Source organism: Delphinus delphis, chromosome 7, assembly GCF_949987515.2.
Source record: "Delphinus delphis chromosome 7, mDelDel1.2, whole genome shotgun sequence".
Taxonomy (NCBI): Eukaryota; Metazoa; Chordata; class Mammalia; order Artiodactyla; family Delphinidae; genus Delphinus; species Delphinus delphis.
Window position 1 is genome coordinate 93,243,037 of NC_082689.1, and position 25,919 is coordinate 93,268,955.

Here is a 25,919-nt window from a genome sequence, read left to right on the forward strand (position 1 = left end):
CCGGACCCCCAGGTTGGGAAGACTGACGGGGGGCTCAGAACCTTCACTCCAGTGGGTGGATTTCCGTGGTAAAATTGTTCTCCAGTTTGTGAGTCACCCACCCAGCGGTTATGGGATTTGATTTTATTGTGATTGCGCACCTCCTACCGCCTCATTGCAGCTTCTCCTTTGTCTTTGGATGTGGGATATCTTTTTTGGTGAGTTCCAGTGTCTTCCTGTTGATGATTGTCCAGCAGCTAGTTGTGATTCCGGTGCTCTCACAAGAGGGAGTGAGCACACGTCCTTCTACTCCGCCATCTTGAACCAATCTCCTAACCTGGATATCTTGATTTAATATTTTCTAATCAACAAATACTAACTATTCCTTTATTGTTGGTGTGTACAGTTAAGATTGGAAAGTGTTAAATCAAGAAATTCAGATTTAAATCTGAAGACGTAATTTTGCTATGTTCCCAGCTTTGTACAAAACATTTTAAAGGCATTTTCTCATTTAATCTTCACAGTGATCTTAAGAGATAAGATGATGTTCTAATCTTTTTTATTATTTTTTTTTCAAACAGAAGAGGGACAGGTTTAGAATAGGTAAGTAACTTGCCCCAAGTTATACAACTACTAAAATGGGCCTGTCTGACCCTAAAACTGATGGTCTTTAACCAATATGCTGAATTATCAGGCATTCACATTCTTCTTTTTGCTGCCTAATTCTTAGGTTTAATCTGACTTGCATGTATCTACAGGTTCCAGAACAGCGATGGAGAAATTAAGTACTTGCAGTTAGCTGAGGAGTTAATTCGTCCCGAGAGAAACACATTGGTTGTGAGTTTTTTGGACCTGGAGCAATTTAACCAGCAACTTTCCACCACCATTCAAGAGGAGTTCTACAGGTTTGGTGTATTAATCTTCACTTTAAATAGACATGTAGCCTGGGAAGCCAGCTATTCTTAGAATGGAAGTGTTCATTTGTGAGGCAAAAGGGCAGCTGTCACAGAGGCCCTTCGATACACAGCCAGTGGTCATTTTAGTGCTGCTCTGAACTAATTTAAGCCTTTGTGGAGTTGACTGTTTTTCACATGCGAATGTTGAAAACCTTTGTTTTCTATGTAGTTTTTCCAGGTGTTAAGAGGATTGCTTTGTTTCAGGCTTCAGTGCTATTGCTATGTCATTCATTTAATCCACTCTCCCTCCCCATGACATATAAAATCCCTTGAAACATTTTAAAAGCTGAATGGTATTTTTTTGGCAGAAATTAGACATTAGGCTTTTGTTTTGCTTTCAATTGCTATGTAAAGCCAGAAATATCTTTCTACACAAAACTTAGTTTAAATAAAATCAGGTTAAAATAAACACTGTGGACTGTTATGAAAGAGAAATGAAGACCCAGGAGTAAGGAGTCACAGTCCTGTTCTTTTACCTGGTATACTGGGAGATGGAGAATTTGTCTCGGTGTTTCTAGTCATATATGGCTATCAAGAACGGTTAGAGGGATAAGCAGCAGAGTTTATTGTGATAGTATGTAGCAGGAAAAGTTGTACTGACAAGTGAGAGGGAAATAGAAAATCAGGGCTGATGGTGGAAACACCTGTGCCTGTACCTCATGCACAGACCGTGCCGCAGTTCTGTCTCCTGAAAGTAGCTGATTTTTCAGAGGACTTCCAGATCCTACCACTTAAACCAAGCTGCCTCAGCTATTTAAAAGTTAAGAGAACATGCACACTTCCATCTAACCAGTCAAGTGAAACGTTTCTGCCAACTTGCTCTCAAATCAGTACACAAATTCCTTCCCTGCCCTTATCCACTTCCTATCAATCAAGAATAAAACCTGGAAGAAAATAGTAGGCCTTGACAAGTGGGAGGCTGCCTTGCTAGGTAGTATACTGCCCAGGTGGTTCAAGTAGAGTCATCTTGGACAGAGGAGTGACCAGCTGTGTGCATGCTAAATGATTATTTAAAAATAATAGGTTTTCAGGAACAGCATTTTATCTTTGGTGTTTCTATTGTCTTAGATATATTTATGGTGGAATAGGAGAGGATTGAAGATGCTCTAAACCTGGATCAGATGATAGAAGTGTCCCACAGAGTTAAATTCTAAAGCTTGGTTGTAACCAGATGAAATTCCTTACTTTCAGCTGTTGGGAAGCATAAGGGGAAGGAGCCCTTGGTAAGCCTCTTGAAGTTGTCAGTTGATTTACTTTTTGTTTGTTTTTCAGAGTTTACCCTTACCTGTGTCGGGCCTTGAAAACCTTTGTCAAAGACCGTAAAGAGATCCCTCTTGCCAAGGATTTTTATGTTGCATTCCAAGATCTTCCTACCAGACACAAGTAAGAAACCCTTCTTTGAAAAAAAAAAATTCCCCAAATAGTATAGGCATCACTTAATTGTCAGAAAGCTCAGAAGGTTGTAGTCTTAGGTCTATAAAGAGTTATATCCAGGTCTATAAAGAGTTATATCCAGTTATCCAGAAGATTTAGTTTTGGAAAATATGTATTTCCAGGAAAATGGGATGGGAAGTATGTTAAGTGAAGCAATTTCTGGGGATTATAGTATTTTAGGAGACCTTTTAAGGGATGTTGAGGTGAAAAATTAGTGAGAAAATATGAAAACTGAGAACAGTCACAAAAATTAATGAATTGTCAAGAGCTTAAATAGCATAGCTTTTAAACTGTTTTCCTCTTTAGCAGTTATTTAAAGAATAAATTTGTTGGAGGAAATTGAAGTGATATTTTGAAAACTTAAACTACTAAAATTACTTATAAAATTACCAAGTTATTTAATATAAAATGGGTTTGTGAAATACAGTGTTTTCTAAACCTTCAAGTTCAGAAAAAAAAATTTTCCTATGATAATTTTTCCCAAGGATAACTTTACTGTGAAAATGCTTATTTAGAAATGTAGGTAAGAAAAAAATGTATTTGCATATAAAACAAAAATGGGATCATTGTGTTTTATAATTGTAATTGCATTTCTTTCATGTCCTTAGTTTTTCTTATTTATTCATTTATGTATTTTGTTGTGGATGCATGTACATTATACTTCAGGAATGGGCATGTTGACTAAATTATTCTTGTAGGAGAGTCCAAAGAATACCTTGTCTCTTATTTTGTTGTTGTTATTTTAAGCAGAAATTATCATTGAATATCCTCTCATTAAAAGTGAAAATTTTTAGTTTGAAAATGAATATTTAGTAATACAATATCTGTCTTTAAACAGAATTCGAGAACTCAACTCATCCAGAATTGGTTTGCTCACTCGCATCAGTGGGCAGGTGGTACGGACTCACCCAGTTCATCCAGAGCTTGTGAGCGGAACTTTCCTGTGCTTGGACTGTCAGACAGTGATCAAGGATGTAGAACAACAATTCAGATACACACAGCCAAACATCTGCCGAAATCCAGTTTGTGCCAACAGAAGGAGATTCCTGCTGGATACAAATAAATCGAGATTTGTTGATTTTCAAAAGGTGCTTATTAATTTCTTTTTAGATCAGATTCAGCCTATGCTAATAATTCACTTCTAGGCACTTGTAATTATTATAAGCTTACTTAGGCAATGTTAAACTCAGTTTTTATGTAAGTCAAGGTTCATCAAGTGTGACTACAGATTTAAGCTAAAAATTTGTAATGCAAATTTCAATTATCAGTATATAAATGTGTTCTAACCATTAATAACTTGGATTGGAAGCTCCTTCAGGCAAATAAAATGTATTTGTCAAAGAATAAACAGTAACCATTATTATTACTGTTATTATTGCAAGCTAGAGTTAGGAAAATTTTTGCAGAAGTAGAGACTTGTTGGTGTAAGACTTGGAGTTGGTGGTTAGGAGGGAGGAAGGCATAAATAAAAGGACAGGTGAAAATGGACATGCTTGTCAATAGCAATGAGGATTATCATGATTAAAGTAGAGGAACCAAATTGGAGATCATCTGAGAGATGATTTGGTATGAAGCATGGAAGTACTTGGAGCCTTAAATCTCAGATTGAGAAGGTTGGACCTATCTTGATAAGCAAGGGGATAAGTTTTCAGATGATGTGAATTTTAAAGGAAGATTAATGAGACAACTGTGTGTGGTATTTAACAAGAGACTAATAGGCAGTTGTAGTAACTGGGCAAGAGTTGGATGGTAGCAGTAAGAATGAAGGGGCTAAAGCTCTTCAGGGCTTAGTAACTCTGATATATGCAAAGAGAAAAGCTGCAGCAGCTCAAGCACTGGAGAATGAGTACCAGACTAAAATAAATAATTTATATTAAATTCAGTTTTTAGTCCTTACTTAGTTTTCTTGTTTTATTCTGATACTTGGTTTATAGGAAACATGTGTTCTTACCAACAACTTTGGGTAAAAGATGCTTTATATTTGATAAAGAACATGATATAACAACCAAATACAAAATATGAATTTAGGTTGGGTCTTGGTTTGGGGGGGAAAAAACAGCTGTAATAAAGGACATTCTTGACAACTGGGGAAATTTGAAGATGGACTAGATAAAGAAGTCATTATGGAATTAAATATTTAAATCTCTTGGTGTGATTGATGGTATTGTGGTTACATAGGAGACTGTCTTTATTCTTAAGAGGTGAGTGCTAAAATATTTAGGGGTGAAGTATCTTGATTTTTGCAACTTCTTTCAAATAATACAGTAAAAATATGTGTGTCTTAAGTAATGTTAACAGTTGTGTTGAGGTGGAGGGTATAAAAGATGTGAAATTTTTCATAAAATTTCCCTGACAATTTAGAGGAAGATGGAACACAGAACAATTATTTAAAGTCAGTTTGAACAAAGAAAAAAATACATGTTGTTTAATGACAGTAAAAGTGAACTTGAAGTTTTTAAGTAGATGTAATCTCTTACCAAATTGAAAGTTTTATGGTAGAGAATTTTTAAGATGAATGTTGGCACATGTCAGAAGTCTGCAAACTAGTAAGATAATTTAGGATATGTCGATATTTGTGGCATTTAATTTAGATTGCATGGCATTTGAAATAGATCTCTTCTCATCCTTGGCAATTTATTTGTCTTTGTTACAGGTTCGTATTCAAGAGACTCAAGCTGAGCTTCCTCGAGGGAGTATCCCTCGCAGTTTAGAAGTGATCTTGAGGGCTGAAGCTGTGGAGTCAGCTCAAGCTGGTGACAAGTGTGACTTTACAGGGACGCTGATTGTTGTGCCTGACGTGTCTAAGCTTAGCATACCAGGTCAGTAATCTGTGGCTCAAATTTAACAAATTCTCAGTTACCCGAACTGCAGAGTATCTAGCTTCTTGCGTCTTCCTTGTCTTATTTTTGGCTACCAATCAGAGGGTGAGCAAGGAACTATGATGAGAGTAAAAACAAATTGGTTTGCTATAAAAGCTACTGTTCTGAAAAATTTCAAAGCCTAACTGAAATATTTGCATTTATAGGTTTCATTTATTTGAGCAGTTTTGATTCTCAGCACCTTCAGTATTTGAGCTGTGAAACAGTCTATCATTCATTGTTTCAGGAGCACGTGCAGAAACTAATTACCGTGTCAGTGGTGTTGATGGATATGAGACAGAAGGCATTCGAGGGCTCCGGGCACTTGGTGTTAGGGATCTTTCATACAGGCTGGTCTTTCTTGCCTGTTGTGTTGCACCAACCAACCCGAGGGTGAGTCTTCTTAGTAGAATGGCAGAGCTTAAGAAAGGCATCCCCTGAGGCTGCCGCAAACTCAGTGTTAAAAACAGGGTTGGGTTGAGATTTGTTCTTTAGTTTTAAAACCAGATTTTTTCATGTCTGTCTTCCCGATCTTAAGGAAAAGTCTTATTTATTTTTGTACATAAGAGCTCAATGCTTTAAGAGCATTGGTACTATTATTATTCATAGTGGTTTTTCTGTTTTTGTTTTTCTGTTTTTAATTGTTAAAGTTCCTCTGTCACGTTCCTCGAGAAAGTACAAGTAGAAAAATTTAGTATCTGGGAAGTATAGTATACTGCTCTTTCTGAGAGTGATCGACCCCAGGTATTGTAGTTCTTCAGAGCTTGATTTTGTTCCAGGAGGGGAAAGCAGTGAGGAAAAGTTTGGAAAATGAGTGGTGAACATAATGTACTGTTTCTTCATTTTCATCTTCATATCAGTGATTAACATTTTATTATGGCTCATCTCATGAGCATCTAGATTCATTTAGATAGCAATACAAAACAATAGTGGTAGCTTTTTTTGTTTTTTTTAATCACTGGACAAATGACAAGCTCTTCAGTATCTTAACTTAGGCCATACTGGTTAGGAGATTTTTTTTAAAAACCTTTACAGTCAGCAGATTCTGAAGTTGACCTCCCAGGCTATATTTCGTTTGTGGTGATGTTTCTTCTCTTTCACATTATTTTGACTGTTTCTATACTACTATTTTTTTCCTTTCTTCTCCACCCCTCAGTTCGGAGGAAAAGAGCTCCGAGATGAGGAACAGACAGCTGAGAGCATTAAGAACCAAATGACTGTGAAGGAGTGGGAGAAAGTGTTTGAAATGAGTCAAGATAAAAATCTATACCACAATCTTTGTACAAGCCTGTTCCCTACTATACATGGTAAGAGTTCTATCCATTTGTGGCATAAACTTGAAATCAAAATAATGATTATAAAACAGCAACATGTGACTTCTTAAAACACAAAAGTCAGGTTATGAAAGTTTTTTAGTGGGTTTAGAAGGGGTTTTAAAAAGTCATTTATAAAAGGACAGATATTATACAATTCCACTTAAAATGAGGTACTTAAAACAGGTAAATTCACAGAGAAAGAAAGTAGAAAGAGGTTACCTGGTGAGGAGGGAAATAGGGAATTGTTGTTTAATGGATAGAGTTTCTGTTTGGGATGATGAAAAGTTCTAGAAATGGATAGGGGTGATGGTTATAAAAGATAATGAATGTACTTAATTCCACTGGACCACTTAAAAGTTGTGTATATTTTACCACAATTTTTTTTTTCCTGAAGGTTACTATTTTATTTACACAGATAGTTAAGGACTGGAAGAGAATAATGTTTGGTTTTTTTAATTGAAGTATAGTTGATTTACAATGTTGTGTTAGTTTCAGGTATACAGCACAGTGATTCAGTTATATACATATATATATTCTTGTTCAGATTGTTTTCCTTTATAGGTTATTACACAATATTGAGTATAGTTTCCCTTGCTATCCACTAGGTCATTGTTGGTTATCTATTTTATATATAGTACTGTGTATATATTAATCCCAACTTCCTAATTTATCCCCCCCACCTTCCCCCTTTGGTAACCATAAATTTGTTAGAGAATAATGTTAACTTAAACATCATTGGAAATAGATTATTCTTGACATGACTCTTACTAGGAAATGAACCTAGCAGAATTCTTAAATTATATTAAATTTACAAAAAAGTTCGGACTGCCCGCAGCAAATTCTATACATGAAAACATTTTTTTTTTTTTTTTTCTTTTTTTTGTGGTACGCGGGCCTCTCACTGCTGTGGCCTCTCCCGTTTTGGAGCACAGGCTCTGGAAGCGCAGGCTCAGCGGCCATGGCTTATAGGCCCAGCCGCTCCGCGGCATGTGGGATCTTCCCCGACCGGGGCATGAACCTGTGTCCCCTGCATTGGGAGGCGGACTCTCAACCACTGCGCCACCAGGGAAGCCCATGAAAACATTTTTATAAGTGTCTAACAACTGTAATCTACTTTTAACAAGTATCACTACCACAGGCAGGTAGTCAAATAAGTGCTCACTTACATTTTCTTTGGCTTGTTGATGCCCCTCTCCCATATTTCTTAAACTTGCCAAATACAGTTTTTCCAAGTTCTTTATTTTCTGAGTTTGTGATTCCTCCCATTCTGTCCTTAGTTCTTCTGCCAAACGAGTGAGTTGCTGATTTCTTCTCTGTTTTATATCTTCTCTTATTTGTAAAGCAATATCTCTTTCTTGTTCTCAAACCTGTAGCAATCTTAGTTTTCATCTTCTTTCATAATCTTCCTTTAAAATGAAGACTTCCTCATTAGCACCCAATCTCAGCCTGCTGGCAGCATACACCACCTTTCTTTTCATTTTCATGTAGTACTTTAAATCTGAAGGTTCCGGGAAACGGGACCCCGGACTCAGGAACTGTGGCTCAGACAGAGAAGGTCTCAGCGGCCGCCACACAGCAGCCTCCCGACAGTCGTTTGTGCGCCTGCAGGGCGGCCATCGCCAAGCCCTCGTCACTCTACCAGTTTTTTTAAATTTTTATTATTTATTTATTTTTCGCTGCATTGGGTCTTCATTGCTATGCGCAGGCTTTCTCTAGTTGTGGCATGCAGGCTTCTCATTGCGGTGGCTTCTCTTGTTGCAGAGCACGGGCTCTAGGCACACGTGCTTCAGTAGTTGTGGCACACAGGCTCAGTAGTTGTGGCTTGCGGGCTCCAGGGTGCAGGCTCAGCAGTTGTGGCACACAGTCTTGGTTGCTCCACAGCATGTGGGATCTTCCTGGATCAGGGCTCAAACCCGTGTCCCCTGCATTGGCAGGCGGATTCTTAACCACTGCACCACCAGGGAAGCCCTCTACCATAGTTTTTTTTTTTTTTTTTAAAAAAAGGTCATTTAGTCTTTTTTTCTGGCTTTAGGATAGAACTGCACTTGAGTATACTCTAATATGCCAGATTAATATCCTGATCTCATTTTTCTTTTTAGTTTTCGTGGTGGAGAGAGATTTCTTGATGTTTTTTGGCTATATTACTATTCCTATAGCTTGTGGTTTCTTCTTTCATATTTTCTTAGCTCTTGGTTACTAGCTGCTCACTTCATTAAATCCCCTTGTGTGTTGAGGATTTGACTAAATTTTCAGGCCTCATGCTTTACCCTTGTTTTTTCCATCCTTATCTTCCGCATTCAGTTGGAGTTATGGCAAGAATTCATAAGATTATGGGTACTTGGGGCTTCCCTGGTGGCGCAGTGGTTGAGAATCTGCCTGCTAATGCAGGGGACACGGGTTCGAGCCCTGGTCTGGGAGGATCCCACATGCCGCGGAGCAATTAGGCCCGTGAGCCACAACTACTGAGCCTGCGCGTCTGGAGCCTGTGCTCTGCAACAAGAGAGGCCGCCATAGTGAGAGGCCCGCGCACCGCGATGAAGAGTGGCCCCCGCTTGCCACAACTAGAGAAAGCCCTGGCACAGAAACAAAGATGCAACACAGCAAAAATAAATAAATTAATTAATAAACTCCTACCCCCAACATCTTTTTAAAAAAAAAAAGATTATGGGTATTTCTCTTAGGTATATACATATATTTTTAAGCTATTGGGATTTTTACAAATATTTATTTGTTTATTTATTTGCCTGTATTGGGTCTTAGTTGCGGCACGCGGGATCTTTCATTGTGGTGTGTGGGCTCTTCATTGCAGTGCACGGGCTTCTCTCTAGTTGTGGTGTGTGTGAGTTCTCTAGTTGTGGCACACGGGCTCTAGAGCATGCAGGCTCAGTAGTTGTGGTATCCAGGCTCTCTAGTTGTGGTGCACGGGCTTAGTTGCACTGTGGCACGTGGGATCTTAGTTCCCTGACCAGGGATTGAACCCGCGTCCCCTGCATTGGATGGCAGATTCTTAAGCATTGGACCACCAGGGAAGTCCCTAGGTATATATTTTTAATCATTGAAAATTAACCTTTTTTTCTACTTAAATATTTGGTCAATGAAATTGAACTGAAATTCTTTTATGTTAATAATCTTTTGTGGATTTTAGAGTGTCCTCCCTTATAATGAGTAGGTGTCAAATTTTATGTTGCTCCATTCCCCTGTAAACTAAACTGTTGCTACATAACAAATTATACCAAAACTTCATGGCTTGAAACAACAAACATTATCTCATAAAGTCTATAGGTCAGAAATTTGAGAGAGACTTAGCTAGGTGGTTCCGGCTCAGTCTTTGATGAGTTTGTAGCCAAGACGTCATCTGGGGCTGCAGTCATCTGAAGGCTTGACTTGGGCTGGAGAATCCACTGACGAGGGAGCTTACTCACTGCTTATGTTAGTGCTAGTTGTCAGCTGGAAGCCTCAGTTCCTTGCCACATGAGTCTCTTCCATTGAGCTGGTTCAGTGTCCTCACAACACAGCAGCTGGCTTCCCCCAGAGCCTGCAATCCAAGAGAGCAGAGCAAGGAGGAAGCAAAGTGCTTCTCAGGACCTAGTGTCAGAAGTTAAGACACCTTCACTTCTACCATAGGCTGTTTGTGGGAAGCAAGTTGCTAAGCCCAGCCACACTTAAGGAGAGGAGAATTAAGCTCCATCTAGAAAAGCGGATTATCAAATAATTTGTGGGCCATTTTAAAACTACCACACCTCCAACACATTTGTTTCATATAGGTTATGAGTCAGAGAAATTTTGTTTTTGGATTGGATTTTTAATTTTTTGCTTTTAAGGAGTGTTTTGTATAAATGTACCTAGCACTTTGTTGATGGAATTCACAGAAAGTCATAATAACTAAAATGGAAAAATGTTTCTTCTGGTATCACATTTCTAAAAATCTGGTGTTGTCTTTTTTTTTTTAATTGTGCATTTCCTTCTTATATTGCATTTATAAACAGTTCTCAGAAGTAGCTGTAAATCACATTCAGCATCTTATCTAATCCATATCAGTTCAATTAGCTTGTATTTATATTCAGCATGGGTCACTGTACCTGATACAAAAGAAGTAAGTCATGGACCGTTTCCTCAAACTCTTGGTAGAGCTGTAAGACTTGCCTGTAGAAAGAACTAGCAAATGTGGTAGGCTGTAGTGGACATAGTTTATTTATGGGGAGAGATATTTGAGGACTGTGACATGGGGAAAGGCTTTGTTTAGGAAGTAGGACTTACGGACAAGGAGAGGCTCTTAGAATGGTGAGCATTGCCATCTGTGATTAGGTGAAGACATTAGGACAGTGACTGGGTGACTTTACATTCACAGGACAAGAACCATATATTTTTACTCTAGTCTTAGCTTTTCTTCAGCGGTCTCTGCTCTTTGGTTGGTAAATATGCCTTTGTAGTTTCCTGTGAAATTGTTTAACCTCATGTTGAAAAATACCTTGGATTTTCATTTCAGGCAATGACGAAGTAAAACGGGGTATCTTGCTGATGCTCTTTGGTGGTGTTCCAAAGACAACAGGGGAAGGAACCTCTCTTCGAGGGGACATAAATGTTTGCATTGTTGGTGACCCAAGTACAGCTAAGAGCCAGTTTCTCAAGTAAGTGTTTGCCTGAGATAGTACAGCAGAGAAAACAATATGCGTAATTCCAGGCTTTCTGTGCTACCAAGAATGCAGTCAGTGTGCCCTTACCGGAGCAGGAGTATAAATTATGACTGTTGAATATATAACTCTCTTAGGTTAAGTACACCTTAATTTGTTAAGTAGAATGTAAGAACATTTTACAATTTTGGGGAATAGGGAAAAATTGTCTGTAATTCCAGTCCCACATAGAATTTTTTTAATCTTTGTGTAAAAGTCTTTGAATATATGAATATATATTCTCATGGTTGTAAGTCACAGCATACATAATTTTAATTTACCCTAAATATTTTTCCATGTTTCTTTATTTTCATGATTGTTGTTTTTTGTTGGTATAACTTACAAAATCATTCCCCTAGCCTGATATTAGACAATTTAACAGTAATTTATTTTAATAGTCAAATACAGTGAACATCATAATGTGTATAAGTTTTTATTTTATTATTTTCCTTTGGATAAATTCCTAGGCATAGGATTGCTGAGATTAAGAATACAAACATCCTTAAGGTTCTTAAAGAGGACACTCTTTCCAAAAACAGTGTGATAAAGATGAGACATTTTATGCTAAACCTATCAGTATGAGTACTACTTTAGCAATTTTTGCTTATTTTTAAAAGCTATAATAAAACACTTGCTTACTTTCAAACTTTTAAGAAACTTAGAGGTCAAGATAAGAGCAACCAGTTTTTGAGCACTTGCTGTGTTCTTGGTGCTGTGTGTGTGTGTGTGTGTGTGTGTGTATGTGTGTGTGTGTGTGTATGTGTGTGTCTGTGTGTGTGTCTGTGTGTGTGTGTTATGTCTTATCCTACCAGCATCCAGACAGGCATGTAATATTATTCTCTTCTTTTAGGGAGGCAATCAAAACTTCTCTGAGCCTCAGTAATTTGCCTAACTGCATAGAGCTGACAAGTGCCTCTAAGCCATGAATATTAGAACTTAGCATTTTGACTGCCAAGCATGTGCTCTTCATACTATATCAAGCTGCCTTTCCTTTATTTGTCTGGGAAATTTTTAACATGGAAATGTTCTAGAAGCTGAAACATTTTTAGTTGAAGTTTTATAATTAAATACTATTTCCTTCAAGTATATCAGGGACTGAGTTCTAGATTTGAAGGTAATAGTCCCGTGTTAAGAGAATTCTCTTTTTTTCTCATTTCCTCTGCCCCTGCCTCCCACCTCTCCCACCACCACCACAGAAAGATGTACTGCAGTGTTGCCTCTGAACAGTATTGTACACGATTATGTTTGCTTTTTAACAATATTAAGTCTTTTGATCCATTAATATGGGATATCTTGGTCTTCTTTAATTTTTCAATAATGTTTTGTAGTTTTCAGGGTATAAGCTTGCTCTTCTTTTATTAAACTTATTTCTAAGTATTTTATTCTTTTTGATGCTATTGTAAATGGAACTGTTTTCTTAGTTAAATTTTTGGGTTGTTTAATGCAAGTGTGTAGAAATACAATTACTGATCTTTTATCTTGCAGCATCGCAAGAACTGACTTATTAGTTCTAACTCTTATAGTGGATTTCATAGGATTTTCTGTCGACAAGATCATGTTAACTGCAAATGGTGATAGTTGTTGTTTCTTTCAAATCTGGGTGACATTTTCTTGCCTAGTTGCCCTGGCTGAACCTTTCAGTATAATGTTGAATAGAAGTGGCAAGAGCAGACCCCTAAATCTTGTTCCTGCTCTTAGGGGGAAAGCATTCAGCCTTTTACCATTATGTATGATGTTAGCTGTGGGTTTTCATAGATGCCCTTTACCAGATTGAGGGAAAGTCTCTTCTAGTTAGCTGAGTTTTTATCATGATGGCCATTAGATTTTTTGACATGCTTTTTCTGCATCTCTTAAGGTGGTTCTTATCATTTTTTAATATGGCATGTTATTGATTCTTAGATGTTAAACCAGCCTTGCCTTTTTGGAATAAATGTCCCATCTTGTTTTGTTTTCTTTTCTTTTTTTCGTTGTAGTTGTTTGTTTTGTTTTGTTTTTTGTTTGTTTTCATTTTAAGTGCAAGGCCTTCTAATAGATCATTTTTGCTGAACTGTTTATTATTGTTTTTGCCATGTATGAACTTCATCTTCCTTTAACAGGAATGGATTTGACCTATTTAAAAGACCAAAGGAGAAAAGGCTTTCTCTTTGGTCTATGGCATGTGTCTTTATGAATTGCTTTTTTTCTTAATGCCTCTTTCAAATGTTCTTTTAGAAATTTAAATTCTTACTTGACATAAGCCATAACCAGCTGATAATCCTGAAAAGGTTGCTTTGTAGTCATATATTAATGAATATGATAACCTTGAACAGGCACGTGGAGGAATTCAGTCCCAGAGCTGTCTATACCAGTGGCAAAGCATCCAGTGCTGCTGGCTTAACAGCAGCTGTTGTGAGAGATGAAGAATCTCATGAGTTTGTCATTGAGGCTGGAGCTTTGATGCTGGCTGATAATGTAAGAACGTTTTACCCTCTTGGATATAAAGAAATCAGAATATCCCCATCCCTATCAATAAAGGCCTATACGTTCCTATTAAGGAGATGTCCTCTTTTTAATAAGTACTTTTAGTAAATAATTCATGGTTTTATTAATCTAGAAATTGGGATTGTCATCATTAATTAGCACTTTCTGAACTTCTCTAGAACGTATTACTTGCCCTGAGCTTGTGTGTTTGCTGTGACTAGTACTTCTCAGCAGTTTTCCTTTCTAGACTGTGACACATCTATGAGTATATCTATTGCATTTTGCATGTATTTGTCATAGATCAGTTAGCTCTGTGAATGCGTGTAAATTGTAGCTATATATACTTATAAACATTATGTTCCAACTCCATCCTTCACTTTCCCAGCCTAAAGTCAACACTGAGGTAGTAACCCAGAATATTTTGACCCTGAGATTTATACAAGGTTTTGATGTTGAATAAAAGTGCAATAAGTAACTGCATGTTTTTAGTTTCACTCTTGGTTTAAAATGAGTCAAAAGAGTATGGTTCCCTCGAGCTCTGGGAACTATTGTACTATCTTATTCTAGTAGAGGGAGTTAGGATTGCTTACTTACCTATCTTAGTTGTTTAAAAGAACTGAAAGGTCTCTGTGGTAGCAAACTTTGAGTTTCCTTGCCGTTTGACATCTGAAAGGCAGTTTCTTATGCTAGGTTTGTTTGGTTACAGGGTGTGTGTTGTATTGATGAATTTGATAAGATGGAGGTACGGGATCAAGTTGCTATTCACGAAGCTATGGAACAGCAGACCATCTCCATCACTAAAGCAGGAGTGAAGGTACGTGTGTCCACTTCTGTTCCATTGCATCTTGCCTTAGCCTTGTAGATTAATGTAGCTCTAGACGATCACTTGGATAAAATGCATTACTTCAACATGAAATGCAGTTTACTGAAACGGAAAACACAGCCTTGAGGATTATTAATCAAGTCGATGGATTATTTAAATGAAAATAATAAGTACAATATTGTAACTAGCATTAGAGAGAAATCAAACTTTAAAAATAAAAGTAATACATTCAAATAGTTAAGAAAAATGTAAGCAATACTTTAAACCGTAAGTTAAAAAAAAAATCTTCCCCTCCAACTCCTAGCACCAATAGATTCTCAGAAGTATCTGCTGAGTTTATGTCCCTTTTAGGAATATTTTATCATAAATAAGCATAATACACATACAGTTTTGTTCCTTGTTCATTTAACTTCATAATTTTATTTTGGTAATCTTTCTATACCAGTATATATTAGATCCACTTGTCTTTTTATTACTCCATGATTTTCAATTGTACATACCCCAGTTTGGCTCATTAGACTCTTATAAAGAAGAGTGACATTCAGGTCATTTCCAGCCTTTAGTATTACAAACAATATTGTAAACATCCTTGTACATATCTTCCTGTACCTAGCTGCAAGATAAATTCTTAGTAAGAAATTGCTGGCTTAAAGGGTGTGCACATCATACCATCAACATCATATGGGAGTACCTGTTGCTATATATTATCAGACTTTAATTTTGATGATTCACTGGGTGAAAGATGATATCTTATTCTTTTGGTTTGCATTTAGTTCATTATGAATGAGGTTGAGCATTTTGTCATATGCCATTACAGTTGTCTTTTTAAACCTGTCACGATTTTTCCTTTTGTGGTCAGGCTACTCTAAATGCCAGGACATCCATTTTGGCAGCAGCAAACCCAATCAGTGGACACTATGACAGATCAAAATCATTGAAACAGAATATAAACTTGTCAGCTCCTATCATGTCCCGATTTGATCTCTTCTTTATACTTGTGGATGAATGTAATGAGGTAACTATGAGCTATCGCTCTGAGCTTCCTTTATTATTTCCAGTTTGAGTAATTGAGTGAGACAAGCCTGGAGGATGTACTCCTGAAGAACTGGTGCATGTGTTGTCACTGACCTTTCATTTCTCTCAGAGTGGCACAGGATTGGACAGGGGTTTATTAAGCAACTGAAAATCACTTGAATTGCTTGTTCTGCTTAATTGTGTTGAATATCAAGTTTTTTGGTTTTGTTGCTGTTTTTGTTTTGTTTTTTTTAAAGATTTATTACTTATTTACTTATTTATTTATGGCTGCACTGGGTCTTAGTTGCGGCACGTGGGATCTTTTGTTGTTTTGCACAGGCTTCTCTCTAGTGTGGCATGCAGGTTTTCTCTTCTCTAGTTTTGGTGCACAGGCTCCAGGGCATGTGGGCTCTGTAGTTTGTGGCACTCAGGATCTCTAATGGAGGCACACAAGCTCAGTAGTGGTGGCATGCGAGCTCAGTAGTTGTGGCGCGCAGGCTGAGTTGCTCCACGGCATGTGGGATCTTAGTTCCCTGACCAGGGATCAAACCCGCGTCCCCTGCATTGGAAGGCAGATTCTTAACCACTGGACCACCAGGGAAGTCCCCTTGTTACTGTTTTTTAATTCTCAAAAAAACAGTATTTCAGTTAATTCCCAACCATACTCTTTAAGAGGTTTGTTTTTTTTTTTTTTTTTTGCGGTACACGGACCTCTCACTATTGTGGCCTCTCCCGTTGCGGAGCACAGGCTCTGGACGCGCAGGCTCAGCGGCCATGGCTCACGGGCCCAGCCACTCCATGGCATGTGGGATCCTCCCAGACCGGGGCACGAACCCGTGTCCCTTGCTTCGGCAGGCGGATTCTCAGCCACTGCACCACCAGGGAAGCCCATGATTTTTATTAGATTTTTGTTTTTGTTCTTTCATTAAGGTTGAAAAGAATTGGGGTTCCAAACAAATTTTTCTTTTTCTTTTTTTTTCAAATTGAGTCATTTGTCTTCCTCTGTCTTCCTATCAAATTATTGCATGTGTCACATTTTTTTTCCTAATTGTGTAAGAGTGTTAAGATTGAATATAAAATTGCAGATTTAGGGACTTCCTTGGTGGCACAGTTGTTAAGAATCTGCCTGCCAATGCAGGGGACACGGGTTTGAGCCCTGGTCTGGGAAGATCCCACATGCTGTGGAGCAACTAAGCCCGTGCGCCGTAACTACTGAGCCTCTGCTCTAGAGCCCGTGAGCCACAACTAGTGAGGCCCGCACACCTAGAGCCCATGGTCCACAACAAGAGAAGCCACCTCAATGAAGAGTAGCCCCCTCTCGCTGCAACTAGAGAAAACCTGCGCGCAGCAAAAAAGACCCAATGCAGCCATAAATAAATAAATAAATAAATAAAAGAAATTTTTTTTTAAAAAACTGCAGATTTACTTACATTCTAACATGTCAGTATTAGAGTTATTTATACTTAGACTTAAATATTTAACAACATTGCACATCTCAGATGTGCACAGAAGTACAAAATGACCTTCTGTAGAAGGTCATGTTGTACTGTACTTTTAATTGCTGAGCATGGAGGTCCTACAGTACATTAGGTACAATGCATACCTCTTGCTTACGGCAAAATTTTAAATTCATCTAGATAAAATTTGCCTCCCATTAATGTGAATGTTTAGAGGGTTTTCGTTTTTTATGTTTGGGTTTGGTTCTTTTCCTTCACAAATCTATATAAATGTTTAACCCAGTCCCCTCCTCCCCATTGTTGGGCATTGTCTGATTTTCATATATTTCTGTCTATATATAATTTACTAAATTAGTTTTTTAGCTTTTTAATTAGAAATAATTTCAAACTTACAGAAAAGTTGCAGGAAATATAATAGTGCATATAATACTCATATACCCTTTATTCAGTTCACATTAACTTTTTGCCCTGTTTGCTTTACCATTTGCTGTGTATCTCTACTTTTTTTTTTCTGTACTATTTGAGAGTATTGCATATTTTTAGTGTGATTTTATTGTTTTCAATGTTAATAACGGTTCTGTGATGATCATCATTCGTATGTTCATAAGCGGCAACGTAATGTAGTGGCTAGGAGGATGGACTCTGAAACTAGACTCTTCAAATCCTTGCTCTATTACTAACTGTGTGGACAAGTTACTTAATCTTTCCAGGCCTCAATTTATTCATCTGTAAAATGGGGGTAATAATTATCTACCTAGTAAATTTTTTGTGAGGGTTGCATGAATTAATGCTTCTAGACACACTTAGGGCCCTAGAAATCTTATTCCTGCCATATTAAAGTCAGTAAATTCCTTCAGGAATAGTCTTAGAGTAGGGCAAAGGTATACATTTAAACTTTTGATTTTGGATGTGGTACTAAATTTTCATCAGAAACTTGAACCCATTAATACATCTTATGGTGGCATATTAGAGCTTGTTGTTAGCTATAAAAAATTTCTTAATGCCTGGGATAGTCTGGAGTGGATATTACTATAACTGATTAAAATGACTTTCTTATTTTGAATTAGGTTACAGACTATGCTATCGCCAGGCGAATAGTAGACTTGCATTCAAGAATTGAAGAATCAATTGATCGTGTGTATTCCCTTGATGATATCAGGAGGTATCTTCTTTTTGCAAGACAGTTTAAGCCCAAGGTAACCTGCCCTTTTGTACTGTAATTGGGCATAATAAGTATATGAAAGTGGCATTTAAACAAAAGCGTTGTATGGAAATTAACTGAACCTGACTTGTTTGGGTGTTTAAGGTCATTTGGTTGGTTAGTTGGTTGGTTTGATTTTGGTTTGGGTTTTCTGGTTTGTTTTTGGTTTTTTTTGAGAACAGTTTGTTTCCTCAGAGAGACTTGAGAAAGGGAATTTTTTAAAAGTCTGAAAAGTTCAATTTCTTTAACTTTTTAGGTATAATAAAAAGATTTTTATGGGTGAACAGTTTTGAATAACCAAATAATGTAGGATATCCTTTTATTTCAACCATTATTCCTAAGAATCTTAAAACTGCATGTGTTTAAATCAGTAGTCTACTGAATGCTCTCAAATCTGTCTCTGAGGGAAGCTTGTATTCCTCTAGGTTATTGTAATGAACATGAGTAACTTTTACAATACAGGATCCAGGGTGCTCACTTGGACATTTATTTTTAAGATAAACCTCCATAATGCATTTTTTTTGACATTTTCCTAAAGTAGAGTACAAAAAAAAAATTGTTTGATTCTGGTTGAGGTTTTTACACTCTTTCTGGCTTGACTTTTGGGAGTTATGCTTAGATTTTAATTATCACCTTCACTTAATATTGGGATTGACTCTCACTGTCCCAAGGGAAGGGTAAAGCACTTTTGTTTGCAGAGGCATTTATTCTCCATGACTACGCTGGTCCCTCTTGACTTTGGCATGCTTCCTTAATATGCTTAGTTCCTTGCTCTGAAAAACAGTATTCTTTAGAATGCCTCATTTTGTTGTTATTATTTAACTAATAATAAGGTATATATACAGTAGGGGATATGTTCCAAGACCCCCAGTGGATGCCAGAAACCACAGATAGTACCAAGCCCTATATGTACGATGTTTTTTCCTATACGTACATACCTGTGATAAAGTTCAGTTTATAAGTTAGGCACAATAAGAGAATATCTGAATTGCCAGCATTACTACTCTTGCACTTTGAGGCCATTATTAAGTAAAATAAGGGTTACTTGAACACAAGCACTATGTTACCCTAACAGTTGATCTGATAACCAAAATGGCTACTAAGTGACTAATAAGCAGGTAACATATACAGTGTGGATACACTGGATAAAGGGATGATTCTTGTCCCAGATGGGACATTGGACAGCATAAAATTTCATCACACTTCTCAGAATGGTGCACAATTTAAAACTTATAAATTATCTCTGGGATTTTCTGTTTAATATTTTCAGACTTCAGGTGACCACAGGTAACTGAAACCACAGAACGTGAAGCCACTGATAGGGGGCAGTATTATATATATTGACTTTTCTTTTTCCCAAAGACTGCATAAGTTAATTAACTGAGCCTCAAGAATAGCCTGAGCAGTAATCTGTTTAATGAGCTTTCGCATGTTGGGTATAAAAGTATACATTGTTTAGAAATGGTCATTTGCTTAAATACTAACTCTACTGTCTTCCTATTCATAAAATTAGTACATGGAATTCATAGTCCTCCTTTGTATTAGTTTCTTTTGAAAGGCATTTCAGTATTAATTTCTTGTCATTGGTTTCAAAGTTTTGACCTTCTTAGTTTCCCCAGAGTATCTTCACCTGGAAGGCTCTTAAACTTAATGTTTAAAGCTGCTCCCATTAAGTAGAAATGCTCTGACTTCACTGATACTCTGGAACAGATTTCTAAAGAGTCGGAGGACTTCATTGTGGAACAGTATAAACGCCTCCGCCAGAGGGATGGTTCTGGAGTAACCAAGTCTTCATGGAGGATTACAGTGCGACAGCTTGAGAGCATGATCCGTCTCTCTGAAGCAATGGCTCGGATGCACTGCTGTGATGAGGTATCAAAGTCACTCTAACATAATGGGAAAGAGAAATTGATTTGTTGGCTTACAAGCTGTTTTTATGTTTGGTATAAGACATACTAGCATTAGTTGCAGATTTATTTTTATATGACTATTGAGTGCTCATAGGATACATGACCCCTGACCCTGGGGTTTTCCCCTTGAAGAATGTTGCTGTCAACCATTTTTTGAATGTAGTAGTTAGATTAATGATAATGAGATAATCATGACATAGATTATAGAGTACATACATATAGAGGTGAGTTCAAGATTAATGCCATTCATTCAAGGAAAATTTGTTTAAATCCTACAATGTGCTAGGCCTGTGGGAGGGGATGCAGATATGATAATGTAGCCTCCAGTCTCCTAATAAGGGAATTCTCCTTTGTATAACATGTGTATATTAAATTGTTCTTTGAGCCCTGGGTTCTACAGGTACATGTCAGTGGGTATTTAGGGAGTAAATGGGGGGCAGAGTGGAAGGATGCCCTCATCTCTGCTTCAAGCAAACAAGCTCTGCTTTTATCTAGCTTTATATTTTAGACAGTGTAAGATTTTGTTTGAGGAAGGAGTTTGGCTGTTTTTCTTAATAGTATGATTGAGGTATAATTCACATAGAGAAAAATGTACAGCTTTGACTTTTTACGTACACCCTTGTGGCCACTCAGCTTATAACAAAGAAGGTTTACATCATCCTAAAAAGTTCCCTTGCACCCTTCCTTCCCCAGAAGTAACCACTGTTCTTACTTCATTCACCATTTCTATCTCATAGATTTCATTTTTTGGCTTTTTTCCTTTTGTCTAATTTTTCAAATTCTCTGATGTGGTACTTTACTGTTTACAAAATACTTTCACACTGTCTTACTTGTTATTCTTTGATTCTCCTGACATTTAGTGGACATCTTTGTAAGTTAGGAGATGAATAAAAGAGCCCCTATCTTCCATTGCTGATAGTTTGGTGGGAGCAAGACATATGTTTAATTAAGCATGTGAAATATGAGAGACGATATTAGATGGAGTGTCATCAGCAAAGAGTACAGAGATCAATGAATTATTTCATAACAAAGGTGGAGGGTTTGGGGAGATGCCAACATTTAAACTGGATCACTGAAGGGTGTATAGAATTTTGGTAGGAATTTTTAGAGTGAAGGTGGAAAGTTTAGAGTGAAGGGTATTGGGAGGAATATAGTGGAATCTGTAGAGAAAGAATAGGCCATGATGGAGGGGAATTCTTAAAAACCATACTAACATTTGTACCTTTTTTTTTTTCTTCATTGTAATGTTTCTTAAAATGAATTTCATAGAACTGATGTGTCTTGGAGAATTTCTAACAGATTTTTCTTTCCTTTTTTTGGTTTTTCAATAGGTAGTAAATGCATATGATATAAAATAAATATACATATATGCATATATATATACACAGATGCAGTTCCTGAATAAAATTGAGTGTTTTTGCATATATTTAAGAGCCATTTCTACTTCCTTTTATGATCATATTCTTTGTTCACTTTTTACTTTGTTTTATTAGAAGGCCTCCCCCACTCTAAGATTATAAAAGAATTTTCTCAGGATTTCCTCAAGCATTTAGATGGTTTCATTGTTTGTATTTAAATCATTCAAACATTTGGTATTTATCCTTCTGTAAGATGTGAGGTGTAAATCAGTTGATTCTTTTTCAGCTAGTTTCCTAGTTGTTCCAACACCACTTACTGAACAATCCGTCTTTTCCACACTGGTTTGGTATGCTTTTATTATATATTCTTGTGTTTGTTAGGATCTCTTTCCTGAATTCTGTTCCTATGCTGTCTTAGCCTCCTCTTGCATTAGTACCACAATATTTTAAATGTTCTCTTTTGTTCCACTGCATTGTTGCACTTTTGTTCCAATGCATGTTCCACTGCATTGTTCTCTTTTGGCTGTTGTGAACTTAATAGCCAGCTGGCTTTGTTTTGTTTTGGTTTTTATTGATGAGTGATATTCACTGTTTGAGGAAAGCATCCTAGGAACTTGTTTGGAAAACCCAGGAATTTTTGAACAAAGCACTAACCATTCTGTCTCTAGACTGCTGTTCTAATCTATAGATTCTGAACTTGAGCTACAACATTTCCAGCCTCCAGCCACCTCTGCTCACTTCAGACTGGCCCACATAATCCTGATTGGCAAGAACCAATTCCTTAATACCTGTCCTATTGCTCCTGAATTCAGTGTTTTTTGTATACTGACAGACTCCTTGGTTTGTCTGAAGTCAAGGGGAGATTCTGTTGGCATTCAAGGACCTCTCTGTTCAGCCCTGAAATGGGTTTTTCCTCCAGTTGCATGGCTTTTCCCTGTACTTGTGCTACTAAATGTATAAAGGTATATAATTATACCACCCCCTAGATTTTCCCTAATTGTTGAATATATTGTGAAATATGAAATACATTCACCCTTAAAGCTATCTGTCCATTTATCTTTATTTCAAAAATCTGAACATAGGGCCAGCATATACTTGAGCTCAGTATTTGAGGTGAAATTTAAATATGAATAAAATAAAAATAGTATACCCCCCAAAAAATTATTGATATTGAGAACATGTTAAATTTATATGTTAATATGGAGAATTGACTTCTTTATGATGATTTTTTCTAAGAAAGCATAATAGCGGTTAGAATCTAGATTATGCCACTATAAAAATCTCAGCTGTTTAAAACAGAAACAATTACATTTTTTTGCTCATGCTTCATGTTCATTTATGTTAGCCAGAGGCTCTGCGCTTCACATCGCTCAGAAATTCAGGCTGATGTAAAGGTTCTTTCTTGACATACACTTCCATGATCACAGAAGACAGAAAAGACAAGGTGAATCATATGCCATTTCTTAACCTTCTATCTAGAAATGACATGACACTGCTGGTCACATTTCATTGGTCAGAGGAATTAACATGGCCATGCCTAAGTTCAAGAGGTTAAAGCAGTGCCTTCCTTTCAGGTGTCTAGAATGACAAATGCAAACATTCGTTAACAGTTCTGAGTACCAGAGACCTCATTATCTTTCCACTTATGTCTTTTTTTTTTTTTTAACATCTTTATTGGGGTACAATTGCTTCACAATGGTGTGTTAGTTTCCGCTTCACAACAAAGTGAATCAGCCATACATATACACATGTTCCCATATCTCTTCCCTCCTGCGTCCCCCTCCCTCCCACCCTCCCTATCCCACCCCTCCAGGCGGTCACAAAGCACCGAGCTGATGTCCCTGTGCTATGCGGCTGCTTCCCACTAGCTATCTACCTTACGTTTGGTAGTGATATATGTCCATGCCTCTCTCTCGCTTTGTCACAGCTCACTCTTCCCCCTCCCCATATCCTCAAGTCCGTTCTCCAGTAGGTCTGTGTCTTTATTCCTGTCTTACCCCTAGGTTCTTCATGACATTTTTTTCCCTTAAATTCCATATATATGTGTTAGCATACGGTATTTGTCTTTCTCTTTCTGACTTCACTCTGTATGACAGACTCTAGGACTATCCACCTCATTACAAATAGCTCAGTTTCGTTTCTTTTTATGGCTGAGTAATATTCCATTATATATATGTGCCACATCTTTATCCATTCATCCGATGATGGGCACTTAGTTTGTTTCCATCTCCGGGCTATTGCAAATAGAGCTGCAATGAAAATTTTGGTATGTGACTCTTTTTTAATTATGGTTTTCTCAGGGTATATGCCCAGTAGTGGGATTGCTGGGTCATATGGTAGTTCTATTTGTAGTTTTTTAAGGAACCTCCATACCGTTCTCCATAGTGGCTGTACCAATTCACATTACCAGCAGCAGTGTAGGAGTGTTCCCTTTTCTTCACACCCTCTCCAGCATTTATTGTTTCTAGATTTTTCCACATATGTCTTTTGTTTCACTCAATAGGTTTTAAAGTTCATATGATTTTTGCATGTTTCTTGTTGAATTTATTTCTTGATATTTTGTTATTTTTGTGGGTATTGAAGGTAGACTTTTTTCATTTTATATTTTAACTGGTTGTTGCGTGTATATATGAACTATTGATATCTGTATGCTAGTTATGTACTATACTGATGCCTTTTGTTTGTAGTAGTTTTTCAGTTGAGTCTGTTGATTTTCCAGATTTTTGTTCTTATTTGCAAATGATAAATGGCATATGTTTTTCTTTCTATTCTTATTGAAAAAGAAACTTAATCTTTTCCCATATTTTCCACTAATTTACCTTTGCTGTTGTAATACAATGTCTAATAATTATGACATTGGACATTTTTTTCTTGTTCCTAATTGGCTCTGTGGCTGAGATACGATGTGTTTTTATCAATAGGAACTATACATTTATTATTATGTCTTGAATATTTTTATCAAGAAGATTTTTTTTTTTTGGCCAGTTGTCTTTTTAGTGTGTATAGAGTTAATCATGATTTTTTTTTCTCCTGGATCTATTAAAATGAAAAATAAATTAATAGACTTTCTAATGTCAAGCCTTCCTGGAATAAATCCCACTTTTTTTTAATGCATTTGGCTTGTTTGCTGTTATTTAGAATTTTTAAAGCAGTACTCATAAAAAACATTGATTCCATTTGTTTTTGCAGTCTGTTTTATTATCGTGGTTATTTCATTTACATTTTTGAAAGTTTTCCCCTTTTTTCTCTATTCTAGAATGGTTTTCTATTGCATTAAAATTATCTGCTATTTTACTGATATGAATTCTCAAGTAAAACTCTCTGGGTCTAGTGTATACAATTTGGGTGCATGGTTCTTAATTTCTGCCATGGAAGTCAGTCTTGTTTAGATTTTCTATCTCTTCTTGGGTCAGTTTTGGTAAGCTACATTTTCCTAGAAAAGTATCCACTACGAAGAGTTGTTTCAGAGTTTAATAATATCCAGTTAGAATAATATCCAGTTAGAATGTTTTTTTGGTTGCTTGTTTTAATTTTACTGCATTGTGATTAGAAAATGATGTCTATGTTTCTCATTTAGTTTTTTGGTTTTTTGGAATTTGGTTTTTTGGATGCTTTGTAGCCCAGAGCCCATTTCCATAGGTGTTCCATGAGCACTTCAATGGAAGGCCTAGTCTCTGTTTACAGTGTATATAATTTTATATATCTGTGAAGGGGGAGGTTACCTTATTATGTTACATAGGTCTTCTATTTTTTTGTCGGGTGTTTTGGTCTACTGTATCTTCTCTAGATTGAAAGTTAAAAGTCTCCTATGGGGACTTCACTGGTGGTGCAGAGGTTGAGAATCCGCCTGCCAATGCGCATGGGACAAGGGTTCAAGCCCTGGTCTGGGAAGATCCCACATGCTGTGGAACAACTAAGCCCGTGAGCTACAGCTACTGAGCCTGCGCTCTAGAGCCCGTGAGCCACAACTACTGAAGCCCACGTGCCTAGAGGCCGTGCTCCGCAACAAGAGAAGCCACCGCAGGGAGAAGCCTGGGCGCCGCAATGAAGAGTAGCCCCCACTCGCTGCAACTAGAGCCTGCACATAGCAATGAAGACCCAGTGCAGCCAAAAATTAATTAATTAATTAAAAGAAAAGTCTCCTATGAATAGGTTTTATTTCTCTACCAACATAGTTATTGTCTCTTTGTATTTATCCTTTTTTCTCCTATAAATTCTATTTTACTGATATTGTTGTTCTCTTAACTGATACATATATTTTCATTGAGATTTGTACCCTCTAACTTTGTCTCATTTATGCCTTTTGGCCTGAACTCCACCTTGCTTTCTTTGTTAGGTATACAGGTATACGTTTGCCTAACTTTTTACTATTTTTCGGCATTTCTGAGTAAGTTTAAGTGTGTCTTATATACATATACAGCATAGAGTCGGATTTTGTTTTGTGATGCAAAGAAAATTTATTTAGCATGTAAGTTAAACCCAT

The 25,919-nt window shown here is 37.0% G+C and overlaps 1 protein-coding gene across 2 annotated transcripts in view; it reads left to right on the forward strand.

Annotated features, from left to right (window-relative positions):
* MCM6 (minichromosome maintenance complex component 6) overlaps positions 1-25,919 on the forward strand; it is a 45,966-nt gene that overhangs the window by 9,145 nt on the left and 10,902 nt on the right. For both annotated transcript variants that reach the window (XM_060016874.1, XM_060016875.1), the window contains exons 2-13: positions 738-884; positions 2,208-2,318; positions 3,208-3,457; positions 5,023-5,188; positions 5,475-5,620; positions 6,384-6,534; positions 11,030-11,171; positions 13,523-13,664; positions 14,380-14,487; positions 15,356-15,511; positions 18,035-18,163; positions 19,879-20,040. In XM_060016874.1, the coding sequence (XP_059872857.1) occupies positions 738-884; positions 2,208-2,318; positions 3,208-3,457; positions 5,023-5,188; positions 5,475-5,620; positions 6,384-6,534; positions 11,030-11,171; positions 13,523-13,664; positions 14,380-14,487; positions 15,356-15,511; positions 18,035-18,163; positions 19,879-20,040 (1,810 nt within the window). The remainder of the gene's footprint in view (positions 1-737; positions 885-2,207; positions 2,319-3,207; positions 3,458-5,022; positions 5,189-5,474; positions 5,621-6,383; positions 6,535-11,029; positions 11,172-13,522; positions 13,665-14,379; positions 14,488-15,355; positions 15,512-18,034; positions 18,164-19,878; positions 20,041-25,919) is intronic.